Source organism: Lepus europaeus, chromosome 4 (genome assembly GCF_033115175.1).
Source record: "Lepus europaeus isolate LE1 chromosome 4, mLepTim1.pri, whole genome shotgun sequence".
In the NCBI taxonomy this organism is placed as follows: domain Eukaryota; kingdom Metazoa; phylum Chordata; class Mammalia; order Lagomorpha; family Leporidae; genus Lepus; species Lepus europaeus.
Window position 1 is genome coordinate 109,763,348 of NC_084830.1, and position 19,669 is coordinate 109,783,016.

The 19,669-nt window shown below is 39.4% G+C and overlaps 1 protein-coding gene across 5 annotated transcripts in view; it reads right to left on the reverse strand.

The window, feature by feature from the left end:
* The window catches only part of RANBP17 (RAN binding protein 17), a 364,714-nt gene that overhangs the window by 266,379 nt on the left and 78,666 nt on the right, over positions 1 to 19,669 (reverse strand). For all 5 annotated transcript variants that reach the window (XM_062188701.1, XM_062188698.1, XM_062188700.1 and 2 more), the window contains one exon: positions 9,456 to 9,591. In XM_062188701.1, the coding sequence (XP_062044685.1) occupies positions 9,456 to 9,591 (136 nt within the window). The remainder of the gene's footprint in view (positions 1 to 9,455; positions 9,592 to 19,669) is intronic.

The window sequence follows — 19,669 nt, forward strand, 5'->3', positions numbered from 1 at the left end:
GTTATTAGATCCTCTTTAATTTGTTCCAACAATGTTTTATGGTTTTCAAATTATAAGTTTTCCATTTCTCCTATTAAATTCATTCCCAGTATTTATTACATTTGAGATGCTGGTTCATTTTATCTTTGGGTTGCTTGTTGCAAATGCACAGGAATTAAGTTAATTTTATGTTGATTTTATATCAATAAAAACTTACTGCAAATTTACTGAGGTTGTTCATTAATTCTAACAGTTTCTTAGTAGATCCTTAAATTTTTCTATATACAAAACCATGCTGGGGTGGGCATTTAGACAAGTCATGATGACATTAATTAGGACACCTACATCCCTCATTGGAATACCTAGGTTCAATTTCTAGCTCTGGCTCTGACTCCAGCTTCCTGCTAGTGCAGACCCTGGGAAACAGCAGTGATGGCTCAGATAATTGGGATACTGTCATCCAGCTGGGAGACCTGTATAGAGTTCACAAGCTTCCCCAACCTAGGCTTGGCTGTTGTGAGCATTTAGGAGTAAACATGCTCACACATGCTTTCTCTCTCTCTCTCCCCGTCACACACAACACACACACACACACAAATACTCCACATACAATAAATAACTTAGTATTTTTAAAATCTCATGCCATCAAAGGACTTAAACAGATATTTTTCAAAAGAGGAAATCCAAATAGCCAATAGACATATGCAAAAATGCTCAGGATTACTAGCCATCAGAGAAATGAAAATCAAAACTACAATGAGGTTTCACCTCACCTCCTTTAGAATGGCTTTCATACAGAAATGAACAAAAAACAAATGCTGGTGAGGATGTGCGGAAAATGGTACCCTAATCCACTGTTCGTGGGAATGTAAACTGGTACAGCCACTGTGATAAACAGTATGGAGGTATCTCAGAAATCTAAAGATAGACCTACCATATGATCCAGCCATCCCATTCCTGGGAATTTACCCAAAATAAATGAAATCAGTATGTCAAAGAGTTATCTGTACCTACATGTTTATCACAGTGCAATTGACGATAGCAAAGACATGGATGGAATCAACCCAAGTTGCCCACCAAGTGAAGACTGGATAAAGAAATTAAGGGATATGTACTTTGTGAAATACTACACAGCAGTAAAAACAAACAAAAAATACGAAATCCAGTCATTTGCAACAAAATAGAGGAAACTAGAAAACATCATACTTCATGAAATAAGCCAGTCCCATGAAACAAGCCAGTCCCAAAAGGACAAATTCTGTATGTTCTTCCAGTCATGTGATAACTAATAGAACACTTAAAAGGAAACCTGTAGAAGTGAAATAGATATTTTAAGAAGCAATGACTTTGAACAGTCCTTCTCTTGACTATTGAGAAAAAGTTTTTGTTTTGGTTTGTTATTTGTTCTTTTGCTGCCTTTTCTTTTCTTTTCCTTTATCTTATTTTACTTATGTATTATTCTTTCATACTAATCCTAGAATTCCTTACTTAGCATAGAGTTAACCACATGTGTATAAAGTTAATTAAAAATAGATCTTAGTAAAAAATAAAAGTGAGACAAAGAAAGGGAAGAAGAAGGAGGGGTGGGAGTATGGGTAGGAGGGCGGGCACAGTGGGAAGAATTATCATGATCCTATATTTGTAATTGTGAAATATATGAAATCTGTAACTGTAAAGCAGTATAGTTCTGTACACATTCCTACAGACTTACTTCTAAGGGTAGAGTTTAAAAACCTGCCATGGGATCCCAAATCCTCTTAAGCTAAGAGGTAGGAATAGCATTTCAAGTGTTAAAGGGATTATATGGATAGAAATAAGTGTTAAAATGATCATAGAGATAGGATCAAGTGTTAAAGTGATCATATAAATAGGAATAAGTGTTTGGTAATAATAACAGAACCAAAAAGGAGTGAATGCTCCAACATGGGAAGCAGTCCATATAGCAGACTCATAGAATGACAATCGCCTTAAAAAGCATCTGACCTCAGAATCAACCCCTTAGGCATTCTGGTCTGGCTAAAAAGCCCAGGGGAACATTTCAGGCATGGAAAGCCAGGACACTGTGGCAAAAAAAAATGTTCTATATGAAAGATCTCTGTGCGTGAGACCCCAGTGGAAAGAATCGGCCAACAAAGACGGATGTACTTTTCTCTGAAGGGAGGAGAGAACTTCCACTTTGCTATGGCCTTGCCAAGTTGTAGATCCAAAAGGCTTCCATAGCCTTGGCAGCTCATGTTAAGAGCCTTGGGTGATCACTGTCATCATACATAAGAGTGTTAATTGTTAAATAAAAACAGGAATCACTGTGCACTAACTTCCCAGGAAGGACCTCGATCCCCAAAGAGTTGTATTATAAGGCTTACTAGTAAAACTTTTTCACAAAGAATCATTTCCTTTTAGGGTATTAAGCAGAGGATATTCTTATGTCTCAGAATTATGTCTAAGAGCACGCAAAAGATGTATCATTCTTGGGTTCTTCTTTTAAATAAAATTTTAAGTATCTAAAAGGAAAGATGGGGTAAGGAGGGAAGGAGGGGGAAAATGCATGAGGAAAAAGATGCAAGAATGTTTTTTGCAGTATTAGTTGTAAAACTGAAAAACTGGAAACAACCTAACATGTATCATTAGAAAATCTGAGGATATGATGACATAGTAATACATTGTAATACCATTCAATAATTAGAACTATATGTATCATCATGGATAAAATCTCAAAGAACAGCATTAATTAATAAAAAGGAAGTTTCTAAGGATCTAAACTGCATACTACTACTATATAAAGTTAACAGTAATATCTTTTGTTTTTAAATACATAGAAAGGTGGAATAAGAACAAAACCAAAGGTAAGAATACCACTTATTTAGGGTACCATTTACCTTTAGGAAAGAAGACAAATGGTATCAGAGCAACAAGGAGATCATTATTGTTCAATTAAAAAATAGAGCTTGTAAATATAGCAAAACATTAAGACTTCACAAAGCTGGATGAGGGTATTTGAGTGTTCATTACATTAGTCTTATTTTCTAATGAAGAAAAGATCATTTTGGTGACAGTAAGGAAAATGGACCAGAGTAAGAAGAAGGAATATGGAAACAAAGAGGGCAATTAGAAGACTTAAGAGGGGCCAGCGCCAGGGCGCACTTGGTTAATATTCCACCTGCAGCGCTGGCATCCCATATGGGCACCGGGTTCTAGTCCAGCTCTCTGCTGTGGCCCAGGAGGGCAGTGGAGGATGGCCCAAGTGCTTGGGCCCTGCACCCGCATGGGAGACCAGGAGGAACCTGGCTCCTGGCTTCAGATCAGCGCAGCGCCGGCCGTGGCAGCCATTTGGGGAGTGAACCAACAGAAGGAAGACCTTTCTCTCTGTCTCTCTCTCTCACTGTCTACAACTATGTCAAATAAATTAAAAAAAAAAAAGTACAGAAGACTTAAGAAAAGACAAGCAGTGACAACTAGGATGAAAGGAAGGGGCTAAGAGATGGGGAGAAAATAACATTAGCAGCATTAGGTGACAGATGAGATAAAAGAAATATAAAGGGCATCGGGGTTCAATGTCATTCTTCCTTAAAATAGGAAAATAAGAGGAGAAGGTTTTAGAAGACGGTAAGTTTTGGCCGGCGCCGCGGCTCACTAGGCTAATCCTCTGCATGCGGTGCCAGCACACCGGGTTCTAGTCTAGGTTGGGGCGCCGGATTCTGTCCCGGTTGTTCTCCTTCCAGGCCAGCTCTCTGCTGTGGCCCGGGAGGGCAGTGGAGGATGGCCCAAGTGCTTGGGTCCTGCACCCGCATGGGAGACCAAGAGAAGCACCTGGTTCCTGGCTTTGGATCAGCACAGTGCACTGGCCGCAGCGCGCCGGCCGTGGCGGCCATTTGGGGGGTGAACCAACAGAAGGAAGACCTTTCTCTCTGTCTCTCTCTCTCTCTCTGTCTAACTCTGTCTGTCAAAAAAAAAAAAAAAAAAGATGGTAAGTTTTCTTTTCAGAACTTGCTGAGTTTGAAGAGACCATCCAATATTCAATATCATGGGAGAAAGATCCAGTAATAGGCAATACAGCAAGTGTTAGCAATACAGGCTAGGGAGTCAGTTGTTCTCAATTTAAATCCAGATTCAAACACTTCAGCACACTAGGCTCGGTTTCTATATCTACAAAAGGGAGGGTGTTAATTAAACATTTTCATAGTGTTTTGTGAGAATGAGCTTGGATAATTTTTGCCATGTTCTGAACTAAGTATTTGGCACATGTTGCAGTTGATTTCTCAACAATGCTGCAGTGGATTCGTTTCAGTTACTCAGGAATGGCTTTGAATCCCACCTAGCAACGGAGCCTGCCTGGCAACAGGCTGTGATTGGATGGCTTTGAAACTCACATGGCAAACGGAGCCTGCCTGGGTACAGGCTGTGATTGGATGGCTTTGGAAACCGCCTGGCAACAGGCTGTGATTGGTTGGGGCACAGACCGCCCCTTGACTGGATTGGCTGGTCTTGGCTATATAAGCTGTTGTACTAACTGAAATAAACGAGTCTGCGGGCTGCTCACCTCAAGCCAGCTTTCACCTGACTCCTGGGGTCTGTGTGGTGACTCTGCGCCTCTTGCCCCTACCACGCTCCTCCTCTCAGAAACGAATCCACTGCAACATTGTTGAGAAATCAACTGCAACAGGCACAGACTAATCATTCCACAAATACTTAAAGCTACTATTTACAGCTTTCCTTTCTCATTTATAGAACATAATTCTATCACACACATCACTTAGGACTCTGGTGGTTTCACTTTGTAAAAGCACATACAGGCTTTTATAAAAATTTCAAGGTGATTAATACTACAGTTTATGGGGCCAGCGCTGTGGTACAGTGGGTTAACGCCCTGGCCTGAAGTGTCAGCATCCCATATGGGCACCGGTTTGAGTCCCGGCTGCTCTTCCAATCCAGCTCTCTGCTATGGCCTGGGAAAGCAGTAGAAGATGGCCCAAATCCTTGGGCCCCTGCACCCACATGGGAGACCCGAAGAAGTTCCTGGCTCCTGCCTTTGGATCGGCACAGCTCTGGCCTATTGCAGCCATTTGGGGAGCGAACCATCAGCTGGAAGACCTCTCTCTCTCTCTCTGCCTCTGCCTCTGCCTGTCTGTAACTCTTGCCTTTCAAATAAATAAATAAATCTTTTTAAAAATACTATAGTTTATTTAAAGCTATTGAATAATTTCATTCAAGTCAGTATCATCTCCCAACTCAAGAACATAACCTTTATTATCTGAAAGTATTATACAAAAGATCTAGGCCCAAATCCTACAGAATTCTACTAAATACACATATCAACAACATACAAGCAACATGCCAGGCCACTGGGGATAACAACAAGGCAGAAACAGTCATTATCAAAACTACAATCTAACCATGCTTTGCTAACAAATACTTACAATGCAGTGTAATAAATACTAAAAGAAGGGTTATACAGATGTTACAAAATACAGATAAAAAGAATGCTCCTAGAACTTGAAAGTTAGGAAGGACATCCAAAAAGATGAGAAGTGAAAAAGACAGTTAACAGAATAAGGCAGATAAGAAAAGGCTGGATTTTTAAGAAATAGTGTCCCAAGAAGAGGGAACATTTTGTTCTAATATTTAGAATTGAAAGAGGACACAGACTGAGACAAGTTTAGAACACATACTGTAAGTGGTGCAAGTTTAGCATTTTGTAGGGTACTAAAGATTGAAGCTGGCAATGTACGCTGAAGAGAAATTAGGCAGAACCTTGTAAGTACCAATAGATGCAACTAAATGAGATAATGCTTAAAGGTGCTAAGCACAATTCCTAGCAAGAAATAAAGGCATACTAATTTTTACTGTTATCTAATTTCTATTACCTAGTAAGCTTTTTTGCCAAAATTTGGATTTGGACAATATACCCATCAAGAAACGTTTTCTTTTTTTTTTTTTTTAAAGATTTATTTATTTACTTGAAAGTCAGAGTTACACAGAGAGAGAAGGAGAGGCAGAGAGAGAGGTCTTTATCTGCTGGTTCACTCCCTAGACGGCCACAATGGCTGGATCTGCACCAATCTGAAGCCAGGAGCCAAGAGTTTCCTCCGGGTCTCCCACGCGGGTGCAAGAGAAGGACTTGGGCCATCCTCCACTGCTTTCTCAGGCCATAGCAGAGAGCTGGATCAGAAGTGGAGCAGCCAGACTCAAAACAGTGCCCATTTGGGATGCCAGCGCTGCAGGCATCCCAAGAAACCCCCAAGAAACATTGTCTACCTAGTCTTCCTTAGTTGGTTGCCAGAAAAACAGAATACAGTTGTCCCTCAGTATCCATGAGGAACTGGTTCCAGGATTGTCACAGAAACCAACATCTGTGGATGCTCAAGTAACGCATACAAAATTGTGAAGTATTTATTTGCATATAACCTATACACATCCTCCTGTGCAGTTTAAATCATCTACAGATTTATAACACCTAAAAAGATATAAATGCTAAGGACCTGTTATACTGTATTGCTTGGAGAATGACAAGAAAAACAATTCTGCACATGTTCAGTTATAGGCACAATAGTCTTTTTCAAATATTTTCCATCCACAGTTGGTGAAACCCACAGATGTGGAACCCATAAATGGAGGGCTAACTGTATACAGACATACTAAATGTCTTAAGAGAGTCTAGTCTTTCATTAGTAAAATGGGAACAGTAATACCAATCTGCTGACCTGCTATAAAGGGATAAATAGGGGCCGGCATTGTGGCACAGCAGGTTAAGCTCCATCTGCGATGTTGGCATCCCATAAGGGTGCCAGTTAGAGACCCAACTGTTCCATTTCCAGTACAGCTTCCTATTGGTGCACCTGGGAAAGCAGTGAGGATGGCCCAAGTGCTTGGGTACCCGCACCAACACGGGACACCCAAAGGAAGCTCTTGACTCCTGGCTTTGGTCTGCGCAGCCCCAGCCATTGTGGCCACTTAGGGAGTGATGGAATATCTCTGTCTATTCTATGGAATAGATGGAAGATCTCTATCTCTCCTCCTAACTCTGCCTTTCAAATAAATAAAAAATAAATAAATAAAAAACAGTGAAAATTCCTCTAAGAAAACAAAAAGGGATAAATAAAATGTAAACAGTTCTTAATGTCCTTAATGGACATCAAAACGTGTTCTATTTAAGACAGATAAGCAAAGTAATCAGAAAAACTGAAAAACAGGATGCTTTAGCTTCACTTTAGGATTATATGATAGTAATGACTTTGAAATAAAGTCATCTTAGAACTAAGCTCCATTTGATAATAAGATTCATGCATCCAAATTTCTTAAAATTACTGCAGAAGTATCAACACCAGTCTGATAACTGGTGTTGATTTTCTTAATATGTAATCTTTTTCAAAAATATAAACTAATCTGTAACTTTTTCACACCTAACTTATTAAAACAAAAAATTTGAAAAAAACTCAAATTCCACTGTCCAAAATAACTAGTCTCATTTTACATATTTCTGTGCAAGTACTTGAAAGCAATAATGAGGAGGATTTTCTATTGTACATTATACTGTTCTAAAACCCAGGCCAAAAGCATACAGGATAAGTAATATTTCAGGATTATACACCTTTACAAAGGCAAAATAATGAACTCTCTGGGTATATTTAAAAAAGAATCTGGGGCCAGTGCTGTTGCACAGCAGATTAAAGCCCCACCTGCTATGCCAGCACCCCATATAGGTGCTGGTTCAAGCTCTGGCTCTTCCACTTCCAATCCAGCTCCCTGCTAATGTGCCTGAGAAAGCTACGGAGGATGGCCCACATGGGAGAGCTGGAAGAGGCTCCTGGCTCCTGGCTTTGGATCAGCTCAGCTCCGGCCGATGCAACCATCTAGGGAGTGAACCAATGGATGGAAGACCTCTCTCTCTTTTTCTGTAACTCGTTCAAATAAATAAAATAAATCTTTAAAAAAAGAGAACTTGCCATAATTTGATATATATTCCACCTTAAGAAGCATATATGACATTTAAAAGGAGGCTCCCTGCATAAAATTTATACCATGTAATTTTTGTCTGATTCTATTTTGTCTTAGTGATCATCCAAAAAATTTATTTCTAGTTACTGCTTGTCTCATTCAATGGCAGCTAAAGTCTACAAAAATTTTATTGCTATTAATACTAAAAAACAAATAAATTATTACAATATAATCAAAAAAGGAAGCATCCAGCTATACTGTTTTTCCTAAAAAGTTATAAAAACTATACTTGAAATAAACTAAAGGATAATCTTAAAATCAAATATTTTTCCATAGTATTGTACAATTATCATTGCCAGAAAATCATATGTGAACTGAAAATTAAGCTAAATTTTCTAGAATAAAAAAGCTAAATCGAGCATAAAAAATTTGTTTTAGAACTCTCAAATAAATCCTCCAACATTACTAAAACAAACTATAAATCCAAATGAGAAAGAATATCCTCAGGACTCCTAACCGAGAAGGTTTTGTGGTATTACAATTCCAGAACGAGAAAAAATGTCTCAAGGTCTCTGTGTCATAGCGGTGGTTGTCCCTTTATATCTGCAGTGGCTTGGTTTCAGGACTCTCTTTAAATATCAAAATCCAAAGATGGTCAATTTTTTATATAAAGTGGAATAATATTTGCATAAAAGATAAGCATATCCTCTCATATGCTTTAAACTACCTCTAGATCATCTGTAATTTACCTAATACAATGTAAATGACTACACTATTTGGGAAATATCAAAGAGAAAACGTCTTATGTGTTCAGTATGGGTACCTTGTTTGTTCTGAACATTTTTCATTTCACACAGTCAACTGAATCCACAGCTGTGGAATTCATGGACATAGACTGACTGTATGGTACACTCACTATCTCAGAGAATCTGTTGTTGCATTAGTAAGATGGGAACAGTAATACCAGTCTTGCAGGCTGGTACCACTATGCCACTAAGTATCTACTTAGGGTTCATATAAATGCCCTCAATCCCATATTATGCCTCAAGATCAATTCATCTGAACTCATTGATGTTAAACTTTCAATGATCATACTAAAATATTCCCTACATTAAGCCTCTCAAGGACACATCTAACTCTCCTAATTCTCATTATGTAGCATATAAAAATGTGAAGGAATGAGTGGAATATACTGGAAACCACTTACGTGTCCAAAAAAACCTCAGAACTACTATTATAGCAAATCTTATGCTATTAGTCTTGAAATAGAAACCAGTAAGGCAAAATTCATTAACTAAAATAATTGTAAGTATTTAATGACTACCAATGTAAAAATATTCACTATTCTGCTAATCAATCTTCAAAAAATCGATAAATATAGGTATAAAACAAACTCTCCATTTCAGTACCAACTCATCAACTGATTTCAAATGATAAATTAGATTTCTTAGTAGAAATTTCCTAAATGTATCATTCAGCTTAAGACTGTTATATTTCTTCATCTTCAATAACATTTTTCAAAATCTATAGTTATAAAAACCTACCTTTGAGGTTCTTTGAAGTTGATCACCAACATATGTTTTACGAAACTGATCCAGGAACCACAGAACTGCAAGCTCTATTTTCTCATTAGAACACTGAGGCAATCCAGTATCCATTAAAGAGATAAGCTGAAAAACTCTTTTCATAAAGAAAAAAAATGCTTCAGTGCAAATTCTTAGTGAAAAAAATTGAAAAATTTATGAAACACTGTAACAACTAGGGAAATAACAAAAGCATGAAGAAAATATTTTCTCATTCATTTGAAATATTACAATTTAGTTTAATTTCTTCTAGGTTTTCTTTCCTAAGACATACATACATATTCTTATACAAACCTGTTTAAGTATATAAAATATTACTGTACTAAAATTTTATATATATGGATGATTCATCCACATATATAATATACATAGAATACATAAAAGTAAAAATATAGTATATATAAACAAAGAAGAATGTTAGGGAATGCATAGTTTTGTATTTTACTCTTTTTTAAGATTTATTTATTTGAAAAGCAGAGTGACAGAAAGTGAGGGGGGCGGGAGAGACAGAGACAGATATGTATCTTCCATTTGCTGGGTCACTCCTCAAATGGCTACAACAGCCAGGTGTAGGCCAGGCTGATACCAGGAGCCAGGAGCTCCACCTAGGTGTTCCATATGAATGGCAGGGGTCCACGTATTTCGGTTATCTTCCAATGCCTTTCCAAACACATTAGCAGGGTGCTGGATCAGAAGCAGAGCAGCCAGGACTTGAACCAATATTCCGACATGGGATGCTGGTGTCACAAGAGGCGGCTTAACCCACTCTACCATAACATCACCTTCTGTATTTTAATCTGTCACCTAATCTTACATTTCTAAATAATTAAAACTTTTAGGATCATATAATTCAAAATACATTTTTTTTTTTTTGGACAGGCAGAGTGGACAGTAGAGGGAGACAGAGAGAAAGGTCTTCCTTTTTGCCGTTGGTTCACCCTCCAATGGTCGCCGCGGTAGGCGCGCTGCAGCCGGCGCACCGCACTGTTCCGATGGCAGGAGCCAGGTGCTTATCCTGGTCTCCCATGGGGTGCAGGGCCCAAGCACTTGGGCCATCCTCCACTGCACTCCCTGGCCACAGCAGAGAGCTGGCCTGGAAGAGGGGCAACCGTCAAAATACATTTTTAAAAAATCTAGAAGTACACTTGGGGCTGGCATTATGGCTCAGCAGGTTAAAGTCACTGCCTGTGATGTTAGCATCCTTTATAAGGTGGATCAGCTGTCCCAGTTCCGATCTAGCTCCCTCTAATGCACCTAGAAAGCCAGCAGTAGATGGTCCAAGTGCTTGGGTCCTGCTACCCACATGGGAGACCTGTACGGAATTCAGGCTCCAGGCCTTGGCTTGGCCCAGCCCTGGGGCGTTGAAACCATTTGGAGAGTGAACCAGAAGATGGAAGATCTCTCTCAGTCTTTGCCTCTATCTCTATCTCTTGGTCTCTCTATGTAAGTCTGCCTTTCAAATAAATAAATAAATCTTCTAAGAAAAAATGATACATTCATCAAATTATATTATTCTCTTAATGAATAATAAAAAATCTTCCTTTAGTGAAAAAGATGATCTTAACAAAATGAAATATTTCTAAAACTATAATGAATTAGTAAACTATTATTAGTTATCAGAAAAATAATATATTCTCTATTTATTAGAAACTATTAGAAAATCAGAAATGAGCTGCAAATTAAGTTAAATCTCCTACCTAAAAGGCTTACTTCAATATAATGCAAAGCTTAGTCTAGAATTTTTAAGACAGAAATCCTTCAACATTACCAATTTTTACTAAAATTTTCAGGTGAATGGCTGCCAAGTATCTTGCACTATTATTAGTACAACTTTTAAAGAAACATTAAGTTGTTGAAGAAGTAGCTCCCTTTTCTAATTTGCAAAACAATAGTTATGCTTGGCCCTGACCTAGTTCCTTTCATGTGTGCACAAATAGATATTCACACTCACTGTTTAATAGTTTATGTCCTTCTAGAGACTTCTGTGTCTGGACACAAACATGACTCGTAATCTCCTCCCAACCCTTTTGAACACATGGAGTACACCAAAATATGTCTCCAAGCCTAGCTTTTTCCATTTAGCAATATATTTTAGAAATCTTTCCATGTCAGACATATAGAGCTTCTTTATTCTTTTGCAAGGGCTAAACATTCCATTGTATGAATATACTATAATACTTTCAAACAGTTCCCATTGATGGATACTAAGGTTATTTATAATTTTTTACTGTTACAAAAATGCTTCAATCAGCAATCTCAAATACATCATCTCCATTTCACACATGTACATTTATAATACACACCTCTAAAAGTCAAATTACTAGCTCAAACAGTATAAATTTGTACAATTTTGAAAGCTATTACAAATTGTCCACCATAGAAAGTGAAATAATCTATATTCCTACCATCAGTCATTTGACAATTATTATATGTGCACTGGGAGAATAATTCTGAATGATTTAAAAATTTAGAATTTCTAGATATCTGAAAACAGACCTGACATCTCTGTTTAACTTTGTTCTTCTCTTATGCATGTTAGTTTTTCCATGTTTTGAAGCTTCATACATGTTCTTTTCTGTGCCCTACTTGTTCATCAACTTTGCTGATTTTTTATATCAGATTCACTTTTTTATTATTGACTTCTTTAATTTCTTTACATATTAGAGAATTGGCCTCTTTGTAACTGAACTATAGACATTTTTGTTATTCATTTATTTCTGGACATTGATTATGGTGTTTTTAAATGCCATCCAAAACTTTTTGTTGTTTTTCTTTTTTTATTTTTTGGAGAAATTTTTTAAAAAGATTTAGTTATTTATTTAAAGGCAGAGTTATGGGGGATAGGGGAGATGGAGAGAGAGATCTTCCATCCTCTGGTTGACTCCCCAAATGGCCTAAATGGCAGAGGCTGGGCCAAGCCAGAATCAGAAGCCAGGAACTTCATCCAGGTCTCCCACATGGGTAGCAGGGACCCAAGCACTTGGGCAATCTTCTGCTGCTTTCCCAGGCACATCAGCAGGGAGTTGGATAGAAAGTGGTGCATCCAGGACTTGAACCCATGCCCATATGTTATGCCGGCACTGCAGGTGGCAGCTTAACCCACTGTACCACAACACTCACCCCTGTTGTTTTTCTTATGCAGAAAACTTAATCAATTTTATAGATTTAAAGATATTTATCTTTAGTGTATATCTATATCTATATCTATATCTATATCTATATCTTTGGCATACACACACACACACACACATATATATATATATATATTTTTTTTTTTTAAATTGAGGAGCACAAAGAGAGAGATAGCCACAAAGAGTTCTCATCTGCTGGTTTACTCCCTACATGCCTAGGAACTCAATCCCTCTCGGGTGAACAAGGACCCAATCATTTGTTCCATTACCAGCCAGTTCCCAGTGTGTGGCATGAGCAGAAAGTCGAAATAATGAGCCAGAGTCAATACTAAAACCCAGGCACCCTGAAACAGAATGTGGGTGTCCTGGGCACAACGTTGGTACAGCAGGTTAAGCTACCACCTATGACACTGGCATCCCATGTGGGTGCTATTTTGTATCCTGGCTGCTCCACTGCCTATCCAGTTTCCTGCTAACGTGCCTGGGAAACGCAGCAGCAGATGGTCCAAATGTTTGGGCTCCTGCCACTCAAGTGGGAGACTCAGATGAAGCTTCTGGCTTTGGTCTGGTCCAGCCCTGGTCATTGTGGCCATTTGGGGAATGAACCAGAGGACAGAGGACTTCTCTGTAACTCTGTCTTTCAAATAAATAAATCTTTTAAAAAAGAAAAAAAGGGGCAAGGAGCTGACCAATTTGTATGGCTTAGTAGGTTAAGCTGCTGAAGATGGTCCAAGTACTTGAACCCTGCATTCACATGGGAGAACCAGATGGCTGCGCCAAAATCAATCATTCCACTTGGAATATAAATTCATATTTCTAAGTGAAACTTAAACAATGTCCCTTACTCTACCCCCCAAGATTTCTAGAAAAAATGTCTAGATCACAGCATGTGAACTTTTTACAAAACTTGACATACATAGTGAAAGTGCTAACAAAATATATTTTGACAATCATTTTTATTGTGATTATTATTTTTTTTGACAGGTAGAGTTATAGGCAGTGAGAGAGAGAGACAGAGAGAAAGGTCTTCCTTCCGCTGGTTCACTCCCTAAATGGCCGCTACGGCCGGTGCGCTGTGCAGATCCGAAGCCAGAAGCCAGGGGCTTCTTCCTGGTCTCCCATGCGGGTGCAGGGCCCAAGCACTTGGGCCATCCTCCGCTGCCCTCCCGGGCTACAGCAGAGAGCTGGACTGGAAGAGGAGCAACCGGGACTAGAACCCGGTGCCCATATGGGATGCTGGCGCCGCAGGCAGAGGATTAACCAAGTGAGCCACGGCGCCGGCCCCCGTGATTATTTCTTACATTTACAAATTAAGCTATGTATTAAGCATACCCTTCACTTACCAAATATCCTCTATACTACTAAAATTTATGAAGGAAGACTTGCTAAAGAATTGGTTCCTGGGGTCTAGGATGTGGCTCAGTAGGTTAAACTGACACTTGCAATGCCAGCATCCCCTATCAGAGTCCTGGTTCAAGTTCCAGCTGTTCCACTTCCAATCCAGCTCCCAGTTAATGCTGCTCCCTGGGAAAGCAATGCAAGAAGGCCCAAGTACTAGGACCCTGCTACCACAGGAGACCCAATGGACTACCAGGCTCCTGGCTTCAACCTGATCATTATGGCCTTTTGGAGAATTGAACCAAGCGAATGGAGGATCTTTCTCCCCCGTACCCCTTCTCTGTCTCTCTTTCAAATAAATAAATCCTAAAAAAAAGAGAAAGAATTAGATTCCTATAACCAGGTTTTGAGGATTGTTTCCCCTAAGAATATGTGTTTATCCTCTAATTTTGAGAGGGAGGACAAAGCTGACTTTTGAAACATATATGGTTGAGAAAGCAGTTTATTGGAAGGGTTTTGAGTTAAATAAACAGATACATACATCAAACTTCATCGCTGGATGAAAGTGAGCTGACAAGTGACTATTTAAGGCATTTGTTGCTTTTAAATTGAGTAGAACCTCTCTTTTTCCATTCCAGTTTTTTGTTGATTTTATGTACTTTCTCTTATATAAAGAAAAAAAATTTTAAATTTGAAATGCAGAGAAAGGTAGAAACTTTCCATCTGTTGCTTCATGCTCCCTAATGTCCACAGCAGCCAGGACTGGGCCAGGCCAAAGCCAACAGCTTGACACTCACTTGAGGTCTCCTGCATGAGTGATAGGGACACAGTATTTGGGCCATTATCTGCTGCCTCCCAGTATGTGCAGTAGCAGAAATCTGGAACTGGCAGTGGGGCTGGGACTGGAACTCAGGCACTCCAACAAGGGATACGGGTGTACCAGGTGATGTGTTACTAACCATTGCACTAAACACCTGCCCTCGGTTGTATACTTTCATTTCCTTTATATAGTATACAATTCCAAAGCCAAGGAAGATGTGAAACCAAAATACTGTTTGTAGGCCTTTACAATCCATAGTAAGCTGGTGATGTGCATTTGCCTAACAGGCAATAATATACCCAGCAGGAGAGTAGGAAAGAGCTCCCAGCAGGATACATGATCCATTTGTCAAAGAAGTTTTGGTAGTTGGACAGGTTCAGCTGCAAATGCCTGAAATCCAAAAGTTAACAATGGCTTAAACAATATAGATGTTTATTTCTCTATCAAGCAAAAATACAAGGCAGTGCTTCAGGGCTAACTGGTGCTCTAAGGTGTATTAGGGGCTTGGTTCTTTCCACCTTCTTATACTTTCCTCTACAGTCATTTTGTAATCTAGTAACATGGCTTTTTCACCTCCACCCATTAAGTATATATGTTGTATCCATCAAATTCATGCACATCCAATTGCCTAGAACATGACCACTTAACCGTACCTAAAACCAAGACACTTTAGTAAATCTAGTCTTTACTCAGGATGGCCATTTGCTCAGCAAAAAAATCAGGTATTTTACCACTACCAAAGAAGGGAAGAAGAGAGAGAGGGAACAACCAGAAGTCTCCACCACAGTGTCCTTCAAAGATAGGATGCCTCCTCTAATAAGCATCAGACCAAGGCCTCGTATTGTGTGTGTTTGTGTGTGTGTGTGTGTGTAACAGTCACTTCCAGTTTCAATTCACTGTCCTATAAATATTTTTCCATTATCATAAATTACTTTTAGTAAAAAGCATTGGAAGGAATAAAAAGATAAATCATTTGATAATTTAACTATAAGCACACTATTTCAAATAAAACTGAATGAATTTTCTTGAGTATTCTGGATTCCTCTGAATATTCAATTTAACAAGTATTCATTCAGACCATAAATATTTGAGGGACACTATATACGCCAAGTGTTAATTAGGTGTTTAGAGTACAACAGTGAGTAAGACATGTGAGGGTGCTCCAAAAAGTTTGTGGAAAAGTGAAATTAAAAGATAAATTTGGTGCAAAACACTTTGAAATCTATGCAACTTTTTCCTAACACGTTTTTCATGTGTGTTTGGAAGACTCCTCATCTGCATGAATTTCAACATTTTTTACACTAAAACAGACATATCTTTTAATTCCATTTTCCATGAACTTTCAGAAGTATCCTGTATATATTCCCATTCCTCCATAAATCTATAATCTTTCCAGGAACAGATAAAATAATAAATCAGAATAAAATGACAAGTGGTTAATAAATGCTGTAAGAAAACTAGCAAGCACTCCTCCTATTCCAGACTGGAACAGGCAAAGAGAGAAATACCAAGACAAAGGGGGAAACATGTGTAGCCCACTAAAGAAGGAAGAAAAAATGTCTCATTTAAGAGCTGAAAAATGTTCAATTCTGCTATAAAGCAGTCAGTAGCAGGAGTACAAGGCTAATGAGATAGACTAAAGAGCCTGATAAGCCCAGAACATAATCACTTAATCAAGCTGATTGTAATCCATTGAAAATCCATGGAAAGTCATTTCATAGTTTAAGCAAAGCACTGACACAGTCAGATCTCTATTTCAGAAAGATTACTCTGGCTGCAAAGAAGAAATAGGTAAAAGATGACAAGAGTTAAACTGGCAGTGGGGACAGAAATAGGTGTGCTAACTGGGAAAACTAGAAGGTAGAACTAAAGGACTTGAGCATATAGATTTTGGAGAGAAAAAAAGGAATGTTAAGGATAATCTTCAGGATCCAGAGATAACAGTAATACTCAAAGAAAAGCAAGGAGGTCAGTGTAGACGGGTTGAATCAGAAGGGTAGGAACTAGGGTCAGAAGAGGCATAGGACGTTTAGGGCCATTGGATTTGTCTCAAGTGTGACAGCAAGCCACTGGAGGCTAATGAGTAGAGGAAGTTGTAACATTTAATAAGAAAAAAGCTGAAATTATCTATATGATGCTGCATTTGGGAGAGAGAGCAAAAGTCTGAGCTAGTTATCAGTCTTCAGCGAATGATGAGGGATGACTGAGGAAAGATCAGGTAACAGCAACACAGACAGAGAGCTGGCTGCACAGCAGAGTAGGACAAGCCTGAAAGAAGCAGGCACTCCGCTAGCTCCAAAAGACTGAGAGGACACGTAGTAAATAAGGAAAAAATCCCTGTGGAATTTCTTACGAGATTTATACTCTACTCATGATGAATGAAGCATTCTTATAATATTATCCTTATTTAATTAGCATTGTGTGGCCTGGATAGAAAATATTTATTTGCTAAATTAAAAGTAGCATATGGGGCCCGGCACTGTGGCGTAGTGGGTAAAGCTGCCACCAGCAGTGCCGGCATCCCATATGGGCACTGGTTCAGGACCCGCTGCTCCACTTCCATTCCAGCTCTCTGCTATGGCCTGAGAAAGCAGTAGAAGATGGCCCAGGTCCTTGGGCCCCTGCACCTGCATGGAGACCTGGAGGAAGCTCCTGGCTCTTGGCTTTGGATCAGCGCAGCTCCGGCCGTTGCAGCCAATTGAGGAGTGAACCAGCAGATGGAAGACCTCTTTCTCTCTGCCTCTCATTCTCTCTCTGTGTAACTCTGACTAAATCTTTTTAAACAAAAATAGAATATTTAAGTTAAAATAACATGTTTTAATTATAATTATAAATTATTGCAGTGTTGGAGCTTTTAAGAATATTTAACTTTTCATGCCTAAATAGCATATAAACTTTTCACAGGAGTTTTGTGATCTTCTAAGTTGGTAGTATTACTCTAGGAATTGGACAGGCATCATATCATAGAAGGCAATAGTATTATACTTCCAATTCCTCGGAACTTCTTTGTAAGAAAGCAATAGCCTATAATTTGAAATAAATATTATTACAAGTCCTAAAACATGTTCCACCTTAAATTTGCTTGGGCCTGTTGCATACCATCAAGCCCACCACAATTTCTTACCCAATCCCTCACCTAAGCCACTTGCCTTGCAGCCCTAGTAAAGATTCACACAGAGGGCCGGCTCTGTGGCTCAGCAGGTTAAAGCTACAGCACAGCTGGTAACACTGGCATCCCATATGGGCACCGGTTCAAGTCCCAGCTGCTCCATTAAAAAAAAAAATTATTTATTTACTTGAAAGGCAGAATTAGAGAGGCAGAGGCAGAGAGAGAGAGAGAGAGAGAGAGAGAGAGAGAGAGAGGTCTTCCATCCACTGGTTCATTTCCCAAATGTTCGCAACAGCCGGAGCTGGGCAGATCCAAAGCCAGGAGCCAGGAGCTTCTTCCAGGTGACCCACATGCATGTAGGGGCCCAAGGACTTGGGCCATCTTCCACTGCTTTCCCAGGCGATAGAGAGCTGGATTGAAAGTGGAGCAACCGGGCCTTTAACCAGCACCCATAAGGGATGCTGGCACTGCAGGCAGCATCTTTACCTGATATACCACAGCACTGGCCTCGGCTGCTCCACTTCTGATACAGCTCCCAGATAACGTGCCTGGGAAAGCAGCAGAAGATGGCCCAAGTCCCTGTACCTATGTGGAAGATCCAGAAGAAGCTCCTGGCCCAGCCCTGGCTGTTGCAGCCATTTGGGGATTGAGCCAATAGATGGAAGATCTCTCTTCCTCTCTCTCTGTCTCTCCTCTTCCTGTAACTCTGCCTTCCAAATAAATAAAATAAATCTTTAAAAGATTCACAGAGTTCCTGCAGTTATAAACGCTCATCCAGGAGAGAGGAAAGGTCCTTCATAGTTCTAGCTTGTAGTTTCAACTCAGCAGGACCAATAGAATCTCCAACTTCCCTAGAAACTCCTCTAATAGATCAGGAAGCACAACTAAGAAGTGTGGAAAAGTTAAACACCTATGAGCAGACCTCAACCAATAAGAAATGGGACACAGAGAGAAGACAGCAAACTGCTTGCCCTTAGTCCCCCATACCATGGACTGTTTGTGAGACGCAGCATTCCATGTGGACTTTAGGAGAAATTTCTGTAAAAGGAAGCAACCAGCTGCATTTTCTAAGTAATATGCCACATTATCCAGATGATTCTCTCTATTCATGGTACTTAATGTTCTATAAAATGGCTTTGAACACTAATTCATGAATCCTGAATCACAGCTCTTATGGGAAATACAGGATTAGGTTCCTGAGAAACTTTGGTCATAACATTTTTGTCAACAGATCATAGCTTTGCTTATTTGTGTTTCTGTTTAAACAAAAACATATTATTTAATATATATCGTTGGGGCTGGCACCGTGGCACACTAGGTTAATCCTCCGCCTGCAGCGCCAGCATCCCATATGGGCGCCGGTTCGAGTCCCGGCTGCTCCTCTTCCAGTCCAGCTCTCTGCTGTGGCCCGGGAAGGCAGCGGAGGATGGCCCAAGTGCTTGGGCCCCTGCACCCACTTGGGAGACCAGGAGGAAGCACCTGACTCCTGGCTTCAGATCGGCGCAGTTCTGGCCGTAGTGGCCATTTGGGGGATGAACCAATGGAAGGAAGACCTTTCTCTCTGTCTCTCTCTCTCTCTCTCACTATCTGTAACTCTACCTGTCAAATAAAAAAAAAAAAAGAAAGAAAGAAAAGAAATGCCCTTTAAAAAAAAAGAAAACGAAAAATATAATATATATTGTTGATTTGTTAACACTGAACTCACCGTCAACAACTCATACCTGAATGTAGCTTATCTACCAAATCTATGTATTTTCTCTGTAAGGCATTTAATATA